The sequence below is a fragment of the Ascaphus truei genome, chromosome 3 (assembly GCF_040206685.1).
Source record: "Ascaphus truei isolate aAscTru1 chromosome 3, aAscTru1.hap1, whole genome shotgun sequence".
In the NCBI taxonomy this organism is placed as follows: domain Eukaryota; kingdom Metazoa; phylum Chordata; class Amphibia; order Anura; family Ascaphidae; genus Ascaphus; species Ascaphus truei.
Window position 1 is genome coordinate 44700100 of NC_134485.1, and position 24703 is coordinate 44724802.

Genomic DNA, 24703 nt, shown 5'->3' on the forward strand with positions numbered 1-24703 from the left:
GTCAACCCCTGCATTAAGTTTATAGTTTAAGAAAAATTGGGTAAGTAAGTGCATTAGGTAAGGAAAGTGTTTGTTTTGGTTGTGTTTGGCATGCTATACAAATCATTAAAGCATTGACGCAGGGAGTCTCTGGAGCTAAACCCCATTCTTTTCAGCTCCTGGGGCCCCCAACTCCACAAGATACTTACATTCAGTATTCGGTGCCGGTATCTCGGCGCTGTTTAAAGGTCCTGGTCCCGTTGGCCAATCGGAAGCCCACCATATGATATCACAGCTTTCTATTGGCCCGAGGGACGCAGGAGCTTTGAACACCACCATTATGAGAACCCCTGGTAACCAAGCCAGAACTGCTTCAAGCACCCTCCATTTAGGTAAGTATCTCGGAATGCAGGGGTCCCTGGAGCTGAAATTAACATGGTTCAGCTCTGGAGAATTCTGCTTCATTCTATGTTACGAAGAAAAAAACTGTCCACTTAGATTGCTGTATAACTGACAATGTGAGACTTCAGATGGAATAAGATGCAAGGTAGTGACAGGGCATTGGCAATAGTGATGGGAAGGGAGGTACAGTTGTTGGGGGAAGAAAGTAAAGAAGAAAGCATTCAAGGCAGAGATGAGACAACCTTGAGAAGACCAGATTTCTGATGTATACACATTAATAAACAATGTATTCAACTATAGTGCTTTCATGTTTTCTTTTCTTTTGCAAAGCCATTTTATCACGAATGTCCATATGACAAATGAGTTCATTGTGTTATCTGTGTATAGGCCTCCATTTTTGTTCCCAGCATCAATATCACTGTAATGCAAATAAACCAATTAATGGCTGATAAAATGGCTATCCTGAACCACCATGTTTGTAACATGAAGGGCAACATTGTCACGTACAGAATAGATGCATTCTATAGGCCACTGCTAGGGCATAATTAGCCTAACCACAGAAGACAATTGCAGAGGCATCTGCTTGGTTAATTTTGAGAGAAAATTTACCAGATGGAGGCTGAAGATTTAAGTGATTAGAAGGTAGTAGATTGGAATACAAATTGGATTAAAAGAAATTAGATTGATATAAATCGAATTGAGTCACAACAGTTTGTGTTGTTCATACCAAGGGCCAGTGGATTATGGGAGAAGCAGATGCTCCAATGAGATAGGAATTAATGTGGCTTTGACAGTCCATCTGGGAAGGCCTGAATATCGAGTACATCCCTAATCTCTCTCTCCATTTATCAATGCCATAATGTTAATTAGTACTTCATTCATTAAGTTACTTACAGAGGGAAAAAATCTTACCCCTAGTATCACTCTGCTTGAGAATTTGTTATTCTGCCAAGAAATGAAAATCCCTCTTTAACTGAGCTTGCTTGGGCTGATTGCTGCTCTGGAGCGGTGTCATTTTCCCTGTGCATGTGACTACTGGAAAATCTATTGCTTTTCGTTTGGCGATATATTTCCCATCATCAATTGTTTTGAATTTGAAAGCTTGCCCTAATACCTAAATCACATTATCCTAGTGAAACTTCAGTTTATGCAATTTTAATCCTAGAAAAGAACACAGCTTGTTCTATAACTATTAGAGACAGCAGTTACTACTTGTTTCTCTAATGCGAACAATAGAATCATGTATCATTTTAATTTATATGATAAACTCACTCACTTGAAAAGCTTTGTAGGAACAGTGAATTCCTGTTCAAGCATGTTTTTATTCTTGTGCTGAAATAGAATTAGCGATTGGAAGTTTTAATCCTTTTATTGACACTAAAACATGTGTAGAATGTTTCCATCTGTGTTGATCAATGATCTAATCAATTTGGATATGCAGTTTTTATAAAGGAAAAGAAATAGAATGATAACTAGTTAAGCAGAATAGGCAGCTGTCTGCTTTTCTGTTATTTATGAACAATATGACACACAAGGCTTACTATTAGAGAAGTGCCAAACCATTTGATGTAATGTATGCCAGTTTGCATGGAGTGTTACGTTTCATTTCTTGTATGTTAAAATGCTGTTCTCTGCTATGTTTAATTGTTGACATGGTGCCATGCAGAATAGCATATGCAAATGGGTGTTCATTCAAGTATTCAACTGCAAATTCCAACTAAAATATTTAAAGAAGAGATTTACAAGATGCATTTTGAAACGTGAGCCTTCATTAAAACATCGCTTTATCTAGGTCACTGCAAACTGAATTTCTATACTATTTGCAACTGTAGAGCATCAAGCAGCCACCCATAGAGAAGAAAATGTGAACGCTAATTTTAGAACCTATTCTTCTAGTTACATAACTTTATTATTTCTACAGAAAGGACAAATATATATATATTAGCCATGTTAAAGTTTGCAATAATTTACACACTTATCTTTATAGAGTATAGAGAAACATCAAAATACAAATCTCCCCAAAACTATCAATGAAAACACAGTTGGTAAAAGCATTGTTAAAATAAATAGAATACCTGTTTTTCCATTGAATTTTACGATGATCATTTTTATTTCTAATTTGCTTTAGAAAACAAAAGTACAGGATTTGATAGATTTTTAATAGTACCGTGATTTAATTTCTAATTACTTTTGAATTGCAGCTGCAAATAATTCAACTATAGGCATACCCCACATTAACGTACGCAATGGGATCGGAGCATGTATGTAAAGCGAAAATGTACTTAAAGTGAAGCACTACCTTTTCCCCACTTATCGATGCATATACTGTAATCTGCAATCATTATATACGTGTAGAACTGATGTAAATAAGACATGTGTAGTCTCCCCGCTTGCGCACAGCTTCGGTACAGGTAGGGAGCCAGTATTGCTGTTCAGGATGTGCTGACAGGCGCATACGTGAGCTGCTGTTTGCCTATTGAGCGATATGTACTTACTCGCGAGTGTACTTAAAGTGTGTCCTTAAAGCGGGGTATGCCTGTAATTAGTTAAATAAATAGGTATAGTTCTAAACTGCTTCGACCTGCAAAATGGAACCGAAACTGATATTGCAAATGTGATCCTTTCTTGGCAAGGGATATATTTGAAAGTCCGCAGAGTCGCAGTGCACACTTACCAATGTTTTTTTTTTTTAATATATTATTTTGCTTTATTTAAAAGATATCTTCTAGCCCTCTCCCACGCTTTTTTATTTTTAAAACCCGATTGAGGAAATATAAGTGTTTGAAATATTAAGTGTCCGGGAGATTAAAATGAATCTCTTCCCAGTACCCAGTGCAGTTTAAAGGTTACTATGTTACTCAAACACTAGAAATGAAGAAAATCATGATTTTTAAACACTGAAAGAGCGGGATATGACAGGGAGGAAGAAACAAACATTATATTAGGCTTTTGGGGGGATTGCTCCTTTAAATGCGAAACTATGTTTTTTTTAATCAGCTGCTAAATTGTATAAACAAAAGCCAAGTGTTGGTACATTGTTTATACTCAGCTTGGAAACCCAGAGGGCATTGAGTCTAATTTTGGCTTTGCAAGGTACGGTTGCAGATCCCCATCTTGCACACTGACATGAAAAATAACTGCAGTGTTGTGAGCAAAAGAAGAAAGGATACATTTTGTAAATGAAAGTGAGAGAAAGGTTGCCTGGGAGGGAAACGTAGCATACGGCTTTTTGTATACTGAATTGACTGGGGGGGGGAATCCATGGTCCTTGAAGTGCAGTGAGTATGCTAAATGGAGAAGATATTTGAATCATTATTCAATCAGCTAAACAACTTACGAATACAGACAGATGCTTAGATAGAATTGCTGCTATTTATTCATTGTTGTACAATTCTGATAGTCTACTTACTACTTAGGGTTCCATAAGATATACAAAGTTTCCATTGTTAACTAGTCTACCTGAAATAAGCTATATTTCAAATGGGATTTATATTTTATTCTTGCCCTTTAGGGTCTAGTGACTGATCTGAACAGATGATTTCTTGTTATTTATGGTAGATTATACTCTTAACCTGATCAGAAGCATCAATAATAAGGGTCTACAATGTTTAGGTGATACTCCACTCATTTAAGAAAACGCTTGCTTAAAACGTATACAGTACATTTGTTAGAAATGGTTGTAAGGTTATTGCGGGTCCAAATAAGTTAGATGTGAGGTTACAGAAATGTATTCTACAAGAACTTGATTTGAGTCTTCTCAATGTAAAACACCATTTCAGAGCTTTCTAGAATTCTCCTACATTTCACCGTGCCAAATCAAAGTATTAACCTTACATATAATGCATCATTCATTGCCTTCAAATGATATGCTTGGTTGGTGAATACTGTAGCTCCCTCTAATAGATTCATACGCGTATACCCCTTCTTTGAATTTTTGCCACAGATTTGAAGTGCTCGAAGTCACTATTCAATATGCATTGACAAATGTACATTAAACTTGGATTGCATTCCAAAATAAAGGTTTAGAAGAACAGTTTAGACAAAAATATTATTTTAAAAGATGGGTATAAAATATTGATATTTCAACACTTTCATTAAAAATTAGGAATCCGTCCAGCCCTCTCTTTAGTATCCCTACACTTATTACAGTAAGGCTGCGCTTATAGTGCCGGCGACCGTGACAGCGATGCGACGTCACGTCAAAACAAATGCATTGCGGTCGTCGTGTGCCCTTATAGTAAGCGCGACGCGACGGCACGACGGAGCGACAGCTTGGTCGCGATCGCTGGAAGTCATCTCAATTTGATTTCTCCAGCGACCGCAGCCTGACGTCACTGTCGTCGTTGCGTCCCCGTTGCCAGCACTATAAGCGTAGCCTATGTAATACCCCATTTAAAGCAGGAATCCAATCTGTCTTATTTTTACCATTTAATATGTGCATCAATACAACCCACACAATGATAAGTAATTAGCTGAATTGCCAATCGATCTGTTCTTCTGTGATCGATCGACAAAGATTCGGCTCATGGGTTCACTAAAAGGCTACAGAGGAGTATTTTGCAGTCAGTGGAACGCATTCATTTGCATATTAATATGACAAAGTTCAATGGGGAAGATCATGTGACCAGTCAGTCACTAGATACAATTGGTGCACTGCTAGACAGAGGGCAGGGCTCAAATGGGGTGTGCCAGAGCCTGTTTCAGAAGAGAAGGGGGATGTAACTTTGTAAATGGTTGCTATAGAAACAAAAAATGCTTGTTACATTATAATGCACTAAAAATGTAATTAAGCATTTAAAAAAAATGCTACAAGTATTTTCTCATAGTACAGAACTGATGTATTAAAAAAACATACATGTAGGATATTGCTTGGACTGCAACCTTAAAGCATAGGAGTGCGAACATTTATTATGCAGGGCATACTTTGTCCCCTCCTTCTCAGTACATTTTAACAAAGGGGCCTATTCTCAAAGCAGTGATAAGTGGTGTAGTGGGCGATACATGCCTTTATAGCGTGATACTGCCTGCTTAGCTATTCACAAAGCAGTGATAACAGTGCAGTATCACACTATAATGGCTTTTTATCACACTTAAACAGCCAGAGAACAAAAAGTCGTCCGATAGGCTAAAAAATGACAACCCCACCATTTTTTGCATGTAACTGATATTCACAAAACAGTGATAAGTTTATCGGAGTATAAAAACTCGCCAGATTTTTTCACCACCTAAAGGCTGGCGCTAAACAGATTGAGACATGGATAAAAGCATGTTTTTTTTCTTTTTCTGTCCAGCATTGATACAAGAGGCCGGCGGGGGTCACCGGGTGGTCCCTGTGGGTGTCTGGGGGCCCCATGGGTGTTTGGGGGTCCTCGGGTGGTCCCAACGGGTGTCTGGGGTCCTTGGGTGGTCCCTGCAGGTGTCCGGGGGCCTCCAGGTGGTCCCCGCGGGTGTCCAGGGGTCCCCGCTGGCCTGCGGTACCAATCCTGTGCCACAAAAAAAATTGTGCAATACATTCTAATAAATACACACCCCTCCCCCCAATACATACAGTACAGTAATGGGCAAAATTACTATTATCCAGATATAGATAATAGTGCATTTACCCATTTAAAATAAAACATTAACCAGCAGCATAAAGAAAATAAAACTTGTACAGTACTTACACCTGCCATGATAAAGGCTGTCCTCATCCTCATCACCGTCCTTGTACTCCGTGGCAGCAAAAGTACAATAAAAATACAAACTAATGGCCCCTAACACCTTAATCCCCTTAGCGGTTAATAACTGCTATAGTAATTAATGGGTTAACCCACTATCCCCCGCTACCCACCCGGGAGGCATAACCACCCACCCCGAGAACACTACACCCACTACCCATTGATTGACATACTGTTAAAGCATGCCCTTATGATATGGGCATGCTTTAACACTATAGCAATAAATGGGGAAGCTAAAAAAAACAGGCCCAAAATAAAATACATTACATAGAAAAATAAATACATTACAAATGCCAATAAACCAATTAATTGGCACAGTGGTACATTATGGCCATATAATATGGGCATTATTTACCACTATCATAGCCAATGTTAAACCTAAAATAAAACAACAACCATCAATATCCAATTGAATCAAAACAATCACCAAATAAAAAATAATAAACAAGTAAACACAACAAAATTACAGCAATCAATAAAGCAAATACCAAATAAACACCAGAATTAAAAATTAAAACACCAAAAAAATCAATAAATAAAATAAAACTCCAAATAAACACCATTATTAAAAAGCAAAAGACCAAAAATAAACCACAATTAAAAAGCAAACACAAAAACAATTACAGAAATAAACAATTGAAAACTTAGCAAAAAATCACATCATAAAATTAAAAACACAAAATAAATAGCAGAAATAAATAAAAGCACACATTTAAAATAAATAAAAGCAAGTATTTGCCAAAAACTGCATTGCTTGTCACTGTATGTATGTATAGCTCTAAAGAGGCATACATAAATACTTTGGCAATTAATGGGCAATAAAAAAAATAAAAATTAAAAAATACAATGAAAAAACTTGCAAAATAAAAATAACACACATTCAATGTTTTTTCTTACCTTTAGATGTCTTTACCGCTGATTCTTGGGGTCTCAGGAAGCTCTCAAACAAATTCAGGACCCACAACAGCCACTGCCCTCAGGTAAAGTCCAAAGTCTGTTTCTTGTTTCTTTCCTTCTTTATCTTAATCTGTTAATTGTAGTCCAATTGGGGTCTTCTTCTTTCTTTTTCTTGATCTGTATCTTATCTGTATCTTTATCTTCATCTGTAATGCTCATTGTAATCCAATAGGGAAGGAGATCTTCACTCCTCAGCTTTTGCCTTCAAATGAGACTGCACAGGCTTTTATATGGCCTGTGACGTCACATTTGAGGGAGAAATGGTTCCCACGCTATCTGATTCGCTGGGATATCCATGTGACCAATTTTTTTTAGGACGTGACGTCATGTAAAAGGAGTGAAGCCAGCCAATCAGAATGGCTGTGCTTCCTTTCCCTTTAAGATTATTTCACCAAAACCAAGATGGCTACCATCACATGTTTTTTCAACCAATCAGATTATGAGATGTATATCACCAATCTGATTGGTTATATTAAACCATGTGACAGAGTCACGTTTTGGAAAGGATGTGACATCATCCAAATGGAGTGACGTCACATCCTTTCCAAAAGTTGACTCTGCCACATGGTTCACTACAGCCAATCAGATTGGGGATATGCATCTCACAATCTAATTTGCTGAAGTAACATGTGACGGTAGCCATCTTGGTTTTTGTGACATCATCTTAAAGGGAACAGAAGCACAGTCATTCTGATTGGCTGGCTTCACTCCCTTTACATGACGTCACATCATTAAAAAAATATGGTCACATGGTTATCCCAGCTAATCAGATGGCGTTGGAACCATTTCTCACTCAAATGTGATGTCACAGGCCGTATAAAAAGCCTGTGCAGCCTCATTTGACGGAAAAAAGCTGAAGAGTGAAGATCACCTCCCCTATTGGATTGCAATGGGCGTTACAGATGAAGATGGATGAAGATGAAGATACAGATGAAAAAGAAAGAAGACCTCCAATTGGATTACAATTAACATGAAGATAAAGAAAGAAGAACATAAAGAAGAAAAGGACATTGTACTTTACCTGAGGACCGTGGCTGTTGTTTATCCTGGATTTGTTCGAGAGCTTCCTGAGACCCCGGTAATCGGAGGGTGAAGACATCTAAAGGTAAGAAAAAACATTGAATGTATGTTATTTTTATTTTGCAGGTTTATTCATTGTATTTTTTTATTTTTTCATTGCTAATTGATTGTCAAAGAATTTATGTATGCCACTTTAGGGCTATACATACATACAGTGACAAGCAATGCTTTTTTTTGGCAAATGCTTCCTTTTATTTTTTTTAAATGTACTTTGTATTTTTTTGTGTTCAGATTTTTAATGATGGGAACTTTTGTGGTGTTTCCAATTGTTTATTTCTGTTACTTTTTGTTGTTTGCTTTTTAATAATGGTGTTTATTTGGAGGTTTTTTGGTGTTTGGATTTTTAATTCTGTTGCTTATTTTGTTATTGCTTTATGATTTCTGGTATTTATTTGTATTTACTTTTTTATTGTTGTTTATTTGGTGATTGTTTTGATTGAATTTGATATTGTTGGTGATAGTTTTTTTTTTTAGATTGACCATTGACTGTGATAGTGTTAAATCCTGCCCATATTATATGGGCATGCTTTAACACTGTGCCAATCAATTGGTTTATTTGCATTTGAAATGTTTTTATTTTTCTATGTAATGTGTTTTATTTTGGGCCTGTTTTTATTTTGCTTCCCCATTTATTGCTATAGTGTTAAAGCATACCCATATTATATGGGCATGCTTTAACACTGTGCCAATCAATGGGAAGCGGGGTTGGTGTCCCCAGGTAGGGTGGTTAGGCCTCCTGGGTGGGTAGCAGGGGAGGGTGGGTTAACCCCTTAATGACTATAGTGGACAACAGTGCTGAGTTGATTAAGGGGTTAGGGGCCATTAGATTGTATTTTTTATTGTATTGTTGATGCCCACTGAGGACAAGGAAGGTGATAAGGATGAGGATGACTTTCATCCTGGCAGGGGTAAGTGCCAGTTTTATTTACTTTATGCTGCTTATGTATGTTTTATTTTACATAGGCAAATGCACTATTATCCATATCTGGATAATAGTAATTAAGAACTACCCGAGGACCCCTGGACCACTTGCGGGGACCATCCGCAGGGACCACTCGAAGGCCTCCGAACACCCGCAGGGAACACCCGAGGACCCCCACTGGCCTCTGGAATCCATCCTGTGCAGAAAAAAATAAAAAATGCCTTTATGTGTGTAGGGGGTATAGGAGTTGTTGTAGGGGCACAGGGGGTGGGTGGGTTGTGTATTTGTGGGTAGTACATATTGCAATGTTTATTGGGGACAGAGGGGTGAGTGAAGGCCCAAGTACCCCTTCACTCACTCCCTCTGCCCCCAATAAACCTGCTATTGTGCCTTAACCCCTTCATTGCCTTATCGGCTATCCGCTAAGGTAATGAAGCTGCTTTAATGTAATTTTTATTAATAGTGTGCAGAAGCAGGGAGTATCCTGAACTGAAGCGCTTTGATTTCTGCCTCAGGGACCCCCTGCTTCCTGAGTTACAGGCCCTGGTATGGGGCATCGGGTGCCGGTATCGCCGCCATTTTTAAATCATCCGCGACACGTGACCGGGGGATTTAAATAATGAAGGAGATACTGGCACCCCATACCAGGGCCTGTAACTCGGGAAGCAGGGGGTCCCCGAGGCGTAAATGAATGCGGTTCATCTCAGGAAACCCCCTGCTCCCGCACACTATTAATAAAAATTACATTAAACCAGCTTCATTACCATAGCGGATAGCTGCTACTGTAACGAATTAGTTTTTTTATTTAGGTGTATTGTAGCAGGGGGTCTCCGGAGCAGAACTGCATTGATTTGAGGTCCAGGGTCCCTCTGCTTCCCGAGATACAGGCCCCGTTATGGGATGCCGGTATCTCCTATGCATTTAAATGCCACACGTCACGTGACGGTGGGAATAAAATGCATAGAAGATACCGGCACCAAGGGACATAAATACTTTATTACTTGTAAAAGGGAACGGTGCAACAATAGACAGCCACAGTCTATTTGTGGGGAAGGATACAAAAACAAATACACAGATATTTAAAATAACTGGTTATTCACCAGTACAAATGGGGATGGGAACAGGTGATTACTAGATCACTATGCACTACAGAGGGGGTCCGGACCGATCCGAGGACATACCCTGTATATGGAGGGGAAGTGAAGAGTAGAGACCTGCTCCCTCCGACTGCAAAACTCCAAGAGGGAAAGCCACACGTGACCTCTATGCGTTTCGCACGTAGTGCTTCGTCACTTCCCCTCCATATACAGGGTATGTACTCGGATCGGTCCGGACCCCCTCTGTAGTGCATAGTGATCTAGTAATCACCTGTTCCCATCCCCCGTTTGTACTGGTGAATAACCAGTTATTTTAAATATCTGTGTATTTGTTTTTGTATACTTCCCCACAAATAGACTGTGGGTGTCTATTGTTGCACCGTTCCCTTTTACAAGTAATAAAGTATTTATGTCCCTTAGTGCGCCTGCCTGTCACTTGTTTTTTCTGCTTGTGAGCTGCCCTTGGGGAGCTCACTTTTGTAGGGGACGTGTGGAGCCCCCTTTTGACTGACGGCTGCAAGAGGGACCGCTTACAGTGACATCCCTAGCGCGGAACGACACCCCTGTTTCTAAGATACCGGCACCCCATAACGGGGCCTGTATCTCGGGAATCAGAGGGTCCCCAGACCTCAAATCAGTGAGCTTCTGCTCTGGAGACCCCCTGCTACAATACACTAGTATAACATTTTAAATTAAAAACTTCTGATCTATGTCGATATTTGCGCAGGGAGAGACGGCTCTCTCTCTGCAGCAGAAAGAAATCGCTTGGTAAGCCCTTTAAAAAGGGGCGATCATCATGTCGCCGGCTACTCGCCAGTTTTGCAAATGTTGCTATCACTGGTATTCTGGGCTTTCTGCATACTGTGAAAGCAACGCTGTCAAAACTGTCGATTTAAACAGCCCGGCTAATTTTTTTTCGGCGCTTAGTGCATAGGTCCCATAGTTGGGTGAAAATGCAATGATTTTTTCACAGTTTAGTGACAAAGCCTCAAAGAGAGGCTACTGGTTTGGGCCTAGAACGCAACTCAGACCCTTGTATTACAATCAATAGAATAATAAAAAAAAAAAGATAGGTATACTTTTAGCACATACTGGTCATTTTAAGATGACACAATTGATAGGGGTCAATGCTGACTGGGGGAATGTCTTGGGGGAATATTATGGATGAAAGTAGCACATATAAAATGTAGGCAACACTGTGTTATGAATGTCTTGGAATCAGGGTCATAATGCCACTTGTGAAGTTGTATTGCATTGTAGGTAATTTCTATTTCCCAGATGGTGGATATGGAGGATTTTCTATTGTTGAAAACATTTTGTTTCCACTGAACCATTATTGACATAAAGCACAGAAGATGCTTTTTGTGGTTATTACAGCACCAATTACTAGATATCCCCTAACTTTTTTACATGTGGGTGATTTACTGACACTAATGTTACGAAAATAGCTTTTATAATGGATATTTAAAACAACTTTACAATACAATCTCCTCTGCTACAGTCTGTCTTAAAATGGTTTCCATTTTAAAACTGAAATAAGATTGTATCATTATGGATATCCATTTTGTATTCATTTTATTATTTAGTCATACTGCCTTTGCACAGTGTGACAGTTATGGAATGGAAAGTTAAAGAGACACTCAATTATTTTAAACAGAGGAGCTACTATCAGTTCAAAGTGGAGCATTACCATTTAAATAGAGGTGAGAAAGTAGGATGCGCTGAACTGAGGTAAATACTGTATCTATTAAGTTGGTGAACTGGTAAATACCCCAGTTTCAATTACGTGGCATCATAGGAAATGCAGCTACTTTGCTCACTTGACTGACTCAATGTTGTTACACCTCTCACTCTGTGCAGTGGAATGTCAGTGCACTATTTCATTGTTCTGTTCTGGATGACTGGATACATACCTCTTCAAAGTTTGGAAAATCAGAGCATGTTTTATACTGCTCAGATTTAGGTTTTGGTGTTTTAAACAGGCTACCTATAAAGGGTAACATGACTGGTTGCTTTCACTTTATAGAAAGGTAGTACCACAGAGAAACCTACAACAATTCTAATAGTATGTTACAACACACATGTCCTCATCCTCATAGGGGCACAATACATCATACATAATGCATTGGTATATAACACAGTGGTTCCCAAGCTTTTTCGGTTCAAGGCTCCTCAAGGCGATCAGGATTTTTCCGCGGCGCCCAAAGTAAAAACAAAGGTGTATATACATACCTAACAGTTGCAGTGCACAGTTGGTGTCTCTCTCAGACACTCACATACTCTCTCTCTCTCTCTCTCACACCTCTCTCTCTCACACCTCTCTCTCTCTCTCACACCTCTCTCTCTCTCTCACACCTCTCTCTCTCTCTCACACCTCTCTCTCTCTCTCTCTCACACCTCTCTCTCTCTCTCACACCTCTCTCTCTCTCTCACACCTCTCTCTCTCTCTCTCTCTCTCTCTCTCTCTCTCTCTCTCTCTCTCACCTCTCTGTCAGACCTCTCTCTCTCAGACCTCACTCTCTCTCTCAGACCTCACTCTCTCCCTCAGACCTCACTCTCTCTCAGACCTCTCTCTCTCAGACCTCACTCTCTCTCTCAGACCTCTCTCTCTCAGACCTCACTCTCTCAGACCTCACTCTCTCAGACCTCACTCTCTCTCTCAGACCTCACTCTCTCTCTCAAGACCTCACTCTCTCTCTCAGACCTCACTCTCTCTCTCAGACCTCACTCTCTCTCAGACCTCACTCTCTCTCAGACCTCACTCTCTCTCTCAGACCTCACTCTCTCTCTCAGACCTCTCTCTTTCTCAGACCTCTCTCTTTCTCAGACCTCTCTCTCTCTCTCTGTCAGACCTCTCTCTCTCTCTCAGACCTCTCTCTCTCTCTCAGACCTCTCTCTCTCTCTCAGACCTCTCTCTCTCTCAGACCTCTCTCTCTCTCAGACCTCTCTCTCTCTCAGACCTCTCTCTCTCTCTCAGACCTCTCTCTCTCTCAGACCTCTCTCTCTCTCTCTCTCTCTCTCTCAGACCTCTCTCTTTCACTCTCTCAGACCTCTCTCTCTCACTCTCTCAGACCTCTCTCTCACTCTCTCTCTCACAGACAGACAGACACTCTCTCTCACAGACAGACACTCTCTCTCACAGACAGACAGACACTCTCACTCTCTCAGACAGACAGACACTCTCACTCTCTCAGACAGACAGACACTCTCACTCTCTCAGACAGACAGACACTCTCACTCTCTCAGACAGACAGACTCTCACTCTCTCAGACAGACAGACACTCTCACTCTCTCAGACAGACACTCTCAGTCTCTCAGATAGACACTCTCACTCTCTCAGACAGACACTTTCACTCTCTCAGACAGACACTCTCACTCTCTCAGACAGACACTCTCACTCTCTCAGACAGACACTCTCACTCTCTCAGACAGTCACTCTCACTCTCTCAGACAGACACTCTCACTCTCTCAGACAGACACTCTACCTCTCTCAGACAAACACTCTACCTCTCTCAGACAGACACTCTCACTTTCTCAGACAGACACTCTCACTCTCTCAGACAGACACTCTACCTCTCCCAGACAGACACTCTACCTCTCTCAGACAGACACTCTACCTCTCTCAGACAGACACTCTCACTCTCTCAGACAGACACTCTCACTCTCTCAGACAGACACTCTCACTCTCTCAGACAGACACTCTACCTCTCTCAGACAGACACTCTCACTCTCTCAGACAGACACTCTCACTCTCTCAGACAGACACTCTCACTCTCTCAGACAGACACACTCACTCTCTCAGACAGACACTCTCACTCTCTCATACAGACACTCTCACTCTCTCAGACAGACACTCTCACTCTCTCAGACAGACACTCTACCTCTCTCAGACAGACACTCTACCTCTTTCAGACAGACACTCTCCCTCTTTCAGACAGACACTCTACCTCTCTCAGACAGACACTCTACCTCTCTCAGACAGACACTCTACCTCTCTCAGACAGACACTCTCACTCTCTCAGACAGACACTCTCACTCTCTCAGACAGACACTCTCACTCTCTCAGACAGACACTCTCACTCTCTCAGACTGACACTCTCACTCTCTCAGACAGACACACTCTCACTCTCAGGCACACTCTCTCTCACTCTCTCAGACACACTCTCTCTCTCTCACTCTCAGACACACTCTCTCTCTCACTCTCTCAGACACACTCTCTCTCTCTCTCTCAGACACACTCGCTCAGGGAGGGAGGAAAGGCAGGAGATCCGTGTAGGCAGCTCCCTGCACACAGACACACACACACACAAATAAATACACACAGATACACACACACAGATGCAGATACACACACACACACAGATACACACATTGGAGAGCAGTGGAGAGCAGAGGCAGTGACGGATGTGAGTGACTGGGGGGAGGGGGGTGGGGGAGGAAAGGCATGCGATCCGTGCAGGCAGCTCCCTGCACACAGTCACTGGACAGGCAAATGTACACACCTCTCTCCCTCCCCCCACCTTCTCCTATCACCCCCCCACCTTCTCCTATCACCCCCCTACCTTCTCCTATCACCCCCTACCTTCTCCTATCACCCAGGGCAGAAGGGGACGGGACACCGCACAGACAGAGGAGGCAGGAGCGAGGAGGCAGACACATACACTCACAGTGTGCTCTGCACAAAGCGGAAGCCCCGCCCCCAGCTTCCTCTCTGCCTGCAGCCAATCCCCTGCGGCCCGGCCGGCATGAAGCAGTGATGGTGGGGAGGGATAATCGGAGGGATGGTGGGGAGGCTAATCGCGACGCACCTCTAGGCAAGCCACGGCGCACCAGGGCGCCGCGGCGCACAGATTGGGAAACACTGATATAAAAGGATCAGCTTTAAAATGAGTCAAAAGCGACAGAGTTCACCCTAAACGGAAAAGGTAAATTATCTAGTTCTTCAGATAGAGAATAAAATAATATGTTCTAATAGCAGGTATGGGGGTCTTGTTTTATATCGGCCTATTGAGCCATTTTGTTGCCTAAAATTACCATTGGCTTGAAAGTGGAATTTTTTCCCGAAATCGGCCTGATTGTCCACTTCGGTGGATGTAAAATAAACCCCTTAGTGTGTACTGAAAACTTTAAGTACACTCGCGAGTAAGGACATGTTGCCCAATAGGCAAACAGCAGCTCACACATGCGCCTTTCAGCACGTCCTGAACAGCAATACCGGCTCGCAACCTGTACCGAAGCTGTGCGCAAGCGGGGAGACTATAGAGCCTGTTACAAATGCGTTATTTACATCAGTTATGCACTTATATGAAGATTGCAGTACAGTAAATGCATCAATAAGTAGGAAAAAGGTAGTGCTTCACTTTAAGTAAATTTGCGCTTTACATACATGCTCCGGTCCCATTGCGTATGTTAATGCGGTGTATGCCTGTATGTATACAAATACAGTGCTTAGATTACAGAAAAAGGATTAGAAGAACATACAATTACAGTAAATGCAGGACAGTTTCTTAAAATAACAGGATAAAACAGAAATCTTTATACATTACATTACATTTTGTGAGGTCACTGGTGCTGAAATGAGACTTAACATGTTTGGTCCAAAACACACCTCTGTTGAAATCTGAATTTCATACTACCTTGCTAAGTCTTATGTACTATTTTTCCCCATTGAAACAACATAAGGCCAACCCTGTCATAAATCAACTGCGAGATTGACGGTTTTACGACAGAGAAAAAAACTTCTACCAAACGATGTTTACATTTTGCCTGTATAAACAAACTCATAACTTCCCTTCTATAGAACCTAGACACACGTAAGTCACATTGAAAGATTCAGGTGGTCATGGTGGACATAACGAGACTAAGAATTACTGCTGTGCCCCTAAATTTAAGCGACAACTGTATATCTGTAACCATTGAAGCACCAGATTGATTAAAATACCTAATATCGCATGATATTATCATGACATAACTTGCCAGTTTATCACACAAATGATGGAGGCACACAGTTTAGTTGCAAAAAATAATGCTTAGACTTTACTCCATGCTTATAGCAGACCAAATAATGTTTCAGGGACAAAGCCCTTTCCTCAGTAATTGTACCCGTGTGCATGGGTCTCAGCAATCTTTTTTGCAACTAAACAGTGTGCCTCCATCTTTTGCGTGATATACAATGTTTATGCTCTCAGATGGAACATTGGGGCTTTGATGGGATAGTCTGCACCAGCACTTTTATATTGTTTTCCCTTTTTGGCAATTGGTGTGCCTCTACCTATCTATATACTGCTACAACTTGCCAGTTGTGTCATAAACTGCCACTAAACTTACTGCTCAATCTAAAAAAGTGTTGATATATTTATAAGAACCCTTGTATCTCAATTACATTTAGAAATGTGAAAGTGTCTTCAAATGTGCCATGCAAATTATTTTGAGAACTTTTGCTACATTTTTATTTTTGCAAGAATATCACCACACTTTTGCCAGTTTTGCCAATTTCCCCAAAATGTCACCACAATTTAACAAAACGTAATGAAAAAGGCAAGTGTATATAAAATGGCAATGTATAATGATGACCTGGCACAATTACTTGTAATACCTCTGATATTTTTAGGCGAAGATTGACCATTTATTTTTTTATTGAGCAAGTGGCTAAAATCCGTGAGCTTGTGAATCTGGGGGAAAATGTGCACATCTAGTTGTACACTATTTCTCATATGAGTGGGATCTAAAGGAATAAGGAGAATCACCTATCATTCCTATAAAACATGTAACTTTTATTCAAATACACTACTGTATATCTTTGTACAGTATATACATCTGAAGTACACTCCTACAATCTCCCATGACTCACTGACCTTTACAATTGGGAATATACATACTGTAGCTTATACTGTAGACACATTTTTAATTTATATATAAAATGGTGATTCCTTACCAGGCAGACCAGGAGTCCAAGACCACGCAGCAAGAACCGAGACAGCACTCAGATGGATATCAAATATAGATGTATTGAAAAAAGGCACATTCAACCGACGTTTCGGTCCTGAAGCAGGACCTTTCTCAATATATATATATATATTCAGCATAATATTACATTGATTACATTTGGTATTCAAGCATTCGCAGAGCCACAATAAGATACTATGAATGTAGGTTTTAAGGATACATCTGAGAACCACTGTGTTAAAACATTTTAGAAATGTTTCAATAAGTGAGATCCTCAAACTTCTTGTTCACAAAAAGCACATCAGCTGCATTACCTGTGATGGGTTGCATCTCCATTGCAGACTGGGGCAGTTTGGGCACTATAGTGAACTAACGTACCACCTATGTTGCATATACGGACTGTCCTGAAACAGCAGATTTTAAGAGTTTAGAACTTTTGTGTTTTTAACCAACTTCCATTAAAGATTTCGGTAGGGCAGTGTAGTCCTAGAAACAATTATATTTTGTCAGGGGTCATTTTGTGGAAGCAAGATACTTTTATCTTTTGACCACCTGCCTATTTACCCTCCTCTTTGCCACTTTTCTGAGGCTCACTCTTCAGTTACCTTGCAGCATCATGGAACACACCGCACTGTCACAGGAACACACAGCGATATATAAAAAATTGACCCTGGGAACAGCTTATGACTAGAGATGAGCGAATCCACCCAAATCCATTTCCCGGATTTTCTCGCATTTCCAACCCAAAATCCGTTTCACGGTGTAAAATCCACAAATGGTTTAGTCGGTTTTAATCCACAAGGATTCATCAAAAATCGCCATTGGTCACAACACGTGGACGGTTTTGTAGAATCCAATCAGCAGATTCTGCAATACATTTGTGTATTCTTAAGAATCCGCCAACGGATTGCTAAATCTGCAGATTGCATTCTACAAATCCATTCAACGGTTGAGGAATTTACGGAGTGTATTGTTAATAATAATTTTACAAAAATGCAAAATGCGAATCACCCTTTTTGAGATTGATCTGCTGAAATCCGCGGACTAAAGGAACTGGCCTATTCGCTGTGGATCCAAATTCGCCAAAAGATTTCGCCCATGTCTACTTATAACATAGCATCCAAAACCGTGTACTTAACTTGTGTAGTTAAGGAAGTGTAGGTTTATTGCAGGCTGAAAGATACCTTTACTTGCATGGTTTAGTTGCACTTGATATTTCGAGACCAGACGTGTTCTGTAGGTGTATGGTGGAGATGTGTGAGACCTGAAAGCGTATGAAGATCTCTCTTTTTTCTCCATTAAATGTTATTTCATCTTTCTGAGAATGCAACTTTTTTTATGAAAGGTAGATATTGACGTTATGATTACCACGTGAGTAAAATATGTAAATGGACTGGATGTGGCAGTTATCACAAAAGTAAGGTTGGAAGTGAGGTTGCTACAGTGCTACAGGAAGTGAGGTTTGCTAAAGGAAAAACACTTAAGCGTTTCATGGTGCACTAATGGGCTACATTACAAAAAAATTGCATTCCTCACTAATGCTACCTGATCAAGAAGCATACAGCCAGTTGTGCTTATATTTATGGAACCATTTAAGTATTTTACTTGCTGAACATTATAACAATTGCTTGATTTGTAATTTAGAATTTATTTTTTTCATTACATATAACAACTAGTGATTTATATTAAATTACATATCCATATTTTCATTACAGTTCAATCCTAATTAGTAACAGGTAGTTACAGTGACTTTGCCCGGATTTGTAAGCTTCCTTTATTTTCTGTACATCTCTTTTTTAAATAATAATGTTAATTCTTCATGACAGGTTAAAAATGGTGAAGATTATAGTCAATATTTGCAGTTAAATGGTATAAACTGTGATGAGAGAAATAAACAATAGATATTTTTTTTTTAAATGTTTACAATTTATCACCCTTTCTTGTTTTGTAGGATCTCGTCTCCGTCAGGAAGATTTTCCTCCACGGATTGTTGAACATCCTTCGGATGTAATTGTTTCAAAGGGAGAACCAACAACATTGAACTGTAAAGCTGAAGGCCGGCCAACACCCACCATTGAATGGTACAAAGATGGAGAGAGAGTGGAGACAGACAAAGACGATCCGCGCTCCCATAGAATGCTGCTGCCCAGCGGATCTTTATTTTTTTTGCGTATCGTTCATGGACGCAGGAGTAAGCCAGATGAAGGAAGCTATGTGTGTGTTGCGAGGAATTATCTAGGAGAAGCTGTGAGTCGAAATACATCTTTGGAAGTAGCATGTAAGTCGCCTAGTAACTGTACATTTAGATTTGTTCTACAATCTGCAGTAAAACAACATGATAAAATGTGGACAGGAATATAAATACCTTTACTGGTAGAAGGTCCCTAAAGATAGTGGGCAATATATACTAAGTGCTGCTAAACCATAAAACAACATATAGAGCCACAAGACACATCATGGCTCATTTAGGTGAATGGGATGTAAGGTATCTTATATCTTAGTACTGCTTAGAAAATATGTCTCATCGTGTTGGAATGCATTGCATAAGCTTTCTATAGTAAAGGGGTTACAATGCCTATGCCAACTATTTGAAATGTACTTTATACTACACAATCACAATATTGAGATACACAAATTCATCTGAGAATGAAACATATGTTCTTTAACTGACTTATTGTTAAGTGCAGCTCTACTTTAAAGTACTTTCCAAATCTGATGCTGGAAGACATCCTATGGCCCATTCATGTGTCTTGTTGTGCCCAACGGTGTATTATGGCATAACACCACTAAATAAATATGGCATAAAGGCTGAAATTCCCTAACTGCGATGTAAGGTATTGCACCCCAATCCGGTGATAACAGCCATTGACTTGAATGGGCGTTAATGCTGGATTGGGGTGCTATACCCCTTCTATTTTATTATATCGTTCTTAAATTAGATTTTTTTTTAATCATGTTCTGAAACAGTGTTAATTATATGTTATCTGATAAAAGAAGTACTAGTATTGTTCATCGAGAAACGCAGATTAATTGAAGGTTGGAATACCTTATAGTAGACCAACATAAGAGTTCTTTGTAGATTAAACGAAAGTGTACAGAGCTTTCAAAACATCCTCAGGCTTCTTCAAGTAAACACGTCAGGAAGACTGAAAAATTGCAGGTGATTTGTGGAGCTGAAAGACCAGGGCTCCTGCAGAGCCACTTCAGTAGAGCTATCAATCACAGCTCTGCTTCTCGAACTCGCACCCCATTATGCCTTGCATGATGACAGCTCTGCTTGTGAAGCGGTTCTGCAGAAGTCTTACCCGCACCGGCTTCTGTGGTTAATGAGTAGCCTCCTGTGGTGGACCGGTGCAGGTAGGTTAAAAATGTTGAGTCCTGGTGGCATATATGTCTAAGATTGTTGGGTGACTTGCATGCATATTACTAACTGAGGTTGTAAAAATGCATCCAATTGTTTATAAATTATACCAATAATTAGAAGCGCTAGTGAAAAATCAGTGAACAATGGGAAAATGACTATATCTATTGTTCTATATACCAATTAGCTATGGTAACAATGGCTAATAATAGTGATATGTGATAGGAAAACAATTAGAAAAACTATATATACAGTATATATATATATATAATAACATCTGTCTGATCAGTCTTCTATGGTACAATTTCTCTTGGATGTGGGGAGCGCAGGCAAATCAAAACAAAATAAAGTTAAGTAATTTCATAACCTTATTTTATTTATTTATTTTAAATCCCGCTCTATACACTCACATGGGGTCAGTATTAATGAATAATGCGGAGGATCAGTAACTGATAGAGGCACAACTGATACCGTTACTGATCTGCGGTATAACCACACAGACGCTTGTTTAAAACTTGCTAAATGTGAGTTGAGAAACTTTGTGACATTTGACAATATATTGTTGCACATAGCATACCATAGCTTTCTGTTTCTTTTGAGTGAACTATTGAAGACCTACCTAGGACTGTAGAGGAGTCGTTTTCAGCTGTATTATTATTATTATTATTATTATTATTATTATTATTATTATTATCATCATTATTATCATTTATGTGTAAAGCGCTAACATATTCTGCAGTGTGGTACAATGTGGGCACACTATCTGCATATTACAAGAACGGAATATATACCAAGTAAGGACAAACAAGCACAAACAGATACAAAAGGTAATGAGGGCCCTGTTCATGAGAGCTTACTAAGCCATAAGATATCCATACATGCTATTTTAATACTGACCCCATGTGAGTGCAAAGAGTTGGGGGTTTTTTTACACTTTTTTATGGTTCTTACTTATTTTTGGGAGGATTTGTCTGCGATCCCCACATCCAAGAGAAATTGTTTATAAATTGTGGTATAATAATTCTATGAAATGAAAGGTAATCCACCACATTCCTAATGCAGCATATAGAACGATCTAGTTAATTCCGTTATAAATATATTTTAAAAATGGAATTGCTGCTGAACAAACAGGAATTATCGAAATACCCTTCTATTGATATCATAACACATATCTGCAAAGGAACTTGAGTGGAACACATTAGCTGCTTCAAGGTCACGAGTAAAGCACAAATCATAATAAAAGGCTGTGAAATAAAAGTGGTGGTTTGGTGTTAAAAGATATTTTAAGGAAAGATCACAGAACATGAAGAGTGTTAAAACCATAGCACCATTTCTGTAATAGAATCATGCACCTGAAAGAAGATTGCCTCACTGTGCCTCCTGCTTTGAAGCATAGCTGACTGAATTCTTCAATTAAGCCCTTCAGGGATTTAGAGAACAGTTCTTCATCCAGCACAATTATAGATTGTTATGTTAGAATAGGACTGTATTTAAGTTTTTCACCATTATTGTATTTCTGCTGAAACTTTCTGTATCATTGTAGCTGGCTTTCACACTCTCCGATGTGTTTAATAATTTCAATGCTAATTGTACGTACAGTATGCAACATACTGCAGTGCATTGTTTTATAGTCACATACAATACTGAAAGGTTATTATAGGACGAAATGTATCATCATCATAGTTGACCCAGATTTTTATATTTTATGCATTCATTTATATTTCTTTTTGATTTTAAACAGCATTTTAAAAAAAAGTTAAAAACCGTTATTGTCAGCCAAGTATATATTCCGTTTGCCGTTATAAAGCGAACAATATTACAATATTTTGTATACTTCTTCCACATTCCAGAAGAAGATACTGTTCTGTTATTATGTGTATTGCTTCAAGTGAGTTTCGTGGGAAGTGCAATCGCCGAAGGTTCTACTTCATATTACTTTCGCCCTGGTGTTCAGATATCTCCACCAGAGTAATGGATATAGGTTATTATAGTGACCAAAACTCCAGGGCACCATTTATAAAGACAGAGAGCATGGGTGGGGTCATCAAATAAGCAGAACCTGCTTCTCATCTAGTCAACGTCAATGGCATCCCTAAGAGCAGGGGTGATTAACTCCAGTCCTCGAGCTCCCGTCCCCCCCAGTACCCCAACAGGTCAGATTTTTAGGATATATCTGCTTCAGCACAGATGGCTCAATCAGTCCCTGCTTCAGCACGGGTGGCTTAATCAGAGATTGGGCTATCCTGGAATCCTAACCTGTCTGGGGGGTGGGTGGGGGAAGGGAGAGGCTTGAGGACAGCCGTTGAGCACCCCTGCCTAAGAAATTGGACTTGTAGCCCCAGGTGTTGAATGTGTGATAGCAGCTTGATCTATCGACCAGAGTAAGAGGGTGCTGTGGCCTAAATGAACATTTATGAAAAATTAATGAAGCCCTGAGATTCTTATTTATTTTCCTTGCTCTGCACTGTGCTATTGCTCTATGTTGAAATGAAAGGTTGAATATTTTCCTCGCAAATGGGTGTTCGCTCCAAGGTCGTGGGTCAAAGAAAATCTGATTTATATTTGTTTTACTTTAGAAAACAAAACAAAATGGATTTTCATATTAATTTATGTTAGTAAGGTAAACACAAATCCACTGTTCAAAGCAATCTGTTTTCAAAATTGCTTTCTACATGTAGACATCCATGGCACAGCGCATCAGCATTATTGGTTGTACTTGCATATGATCAGTTTTGATTCTATGCAATACTGGTGTTATTTACAGACCCACAGCACTAATCAGTTCTTGGCTGTTACATTTCATTGAAAATGTTCTGTCATAACACACAACCATTTGCAAACGAAGAGTATTTAAAACCCCATTTAGAAGCTAAGAGATGCTTAGTGCTGTAACTGGAATACTCTAAATTGTACAATTTCAAGCATTAGTGTTGTTCTTGATAAATGGCATGACAATGTTTATACTCAGCTTGTTAATTTTTAATAGTTGTAAGCCATTAATCCATGAGTTGCACACTGTAGGGATGTAAGGATTTGTTCCCTAAAAAAAAAAATCATCATTATTTTGGTAGCCAATTTCCAAATTGCCATTCTGTCCACAAGTGACTTGATCTATCTTATACATACTGCTTCTCAGTGGTCAAACAGCTGAAATATTAGAAAAATAATATATATGCACTGTACTTTCAAATTAGGGCAATGTGACCTTCAAGAACAGAATTAACTATGTTGATCTAGTATTCTTTCAACAATTAAAATGGGCACTCCGAAAGTCCGCAAAAAATGCCATGACCAAATGTCCCATTCTGCTGATCTGTAGCCCTGTGACATTACTATTGTACTACAGTAGGGCCCCGCTTCTCGGTGTTTCGCTTCTCAGCGATCCACCAATACAGCGGTACCGAGAAGGGGGCCGCCATGTCCACGTATGTGCAGAAGGGGGGTGACTGACTTTGCGCATGCGCAGAAGGGGGAGCGGCCGAGTTTGCGCATGCGCAGAAGGGGGAGCAGCTGTGTTTGCGCATGCGCAGAAGGGGGACTGTTGAGTCTGCGCATGCGCAGAAGGGGTAGGAGACACTGAAAATCGTCAGTGGACATAGCAAATGCTATGTTCTGCTTTTTGGCAATGTTCGCTTTGTGGCGGCACCCTGAAACGGAACCCGCCGTATGAGCGGGGCCCTAATGGACTATTTTCGTTCAAGGATTCTTCTGAATCATTTGTGAATTTAGCATTCTAAAGCATTTGTTCTTATTCCCATTTTATAAGGCTATGTTATTGAATTAATATGATAATACATATGCATTCATTCATGTAACAGCCTTTCCCTGAGTCTTTGGAAGCAGATAACTTTCTTTTTGCTAAACATTTTCTAATTTAACCAAGCGACACACTGAGATTAGTGTAACATCAAGCTATTTAATCAGTTACATTTCCACACCTATGTTCTCTGTGCCTGGTATTGTATCAGAGATATGTGAATAATAATTAAAACTGACTACTGTAGGCATACAGTATTCCTTAGTACGGTTGTCTTTCTTTGCGGCGCCAAATCAGATAACAATTTAATTTGAACAGGATTCAGAATCACGCATTAAATACAAAAAGTTGAACTACCAAGTGGATCTTGATCATCACCGAAAACTTCAGGAGAGGCTTGTTATGAATTGCAAATCTGTTACAAGCACCGCTGAGAGTGAAAGAGTTAATGCGGCTGTCCGCCCTTCTCTTTGAGGACAGAGGGAG

General features: G+C 39.9%; 1 protein-coding gene across 13 annotated transcripts in view; it reads left to right on the forward strand.

Annotated features, from left to right (window-relative positions):
- Positions 1 to 24703, forward strand: part of ROBO2 (roundabout guidance receptor 2) — a 1224910-nt gene that overhangs the window by 709248 nt on the left and 490959 nt on the right. For all 13 annotated transcript variants that reach the window (XM_075593984.1, XM_075593978.1, XM_075593980.1 and 10 more), the window contains exon 2: positions 19051 to 19377. In XM_075593984.1, the coding sequence (XP_075450099.1) occupies positions 19051 to 19377 (327 nt within the window). The remainder of the gene's footprint in view (positions 1 to 19050; positions 19378 to 24703) is intronic.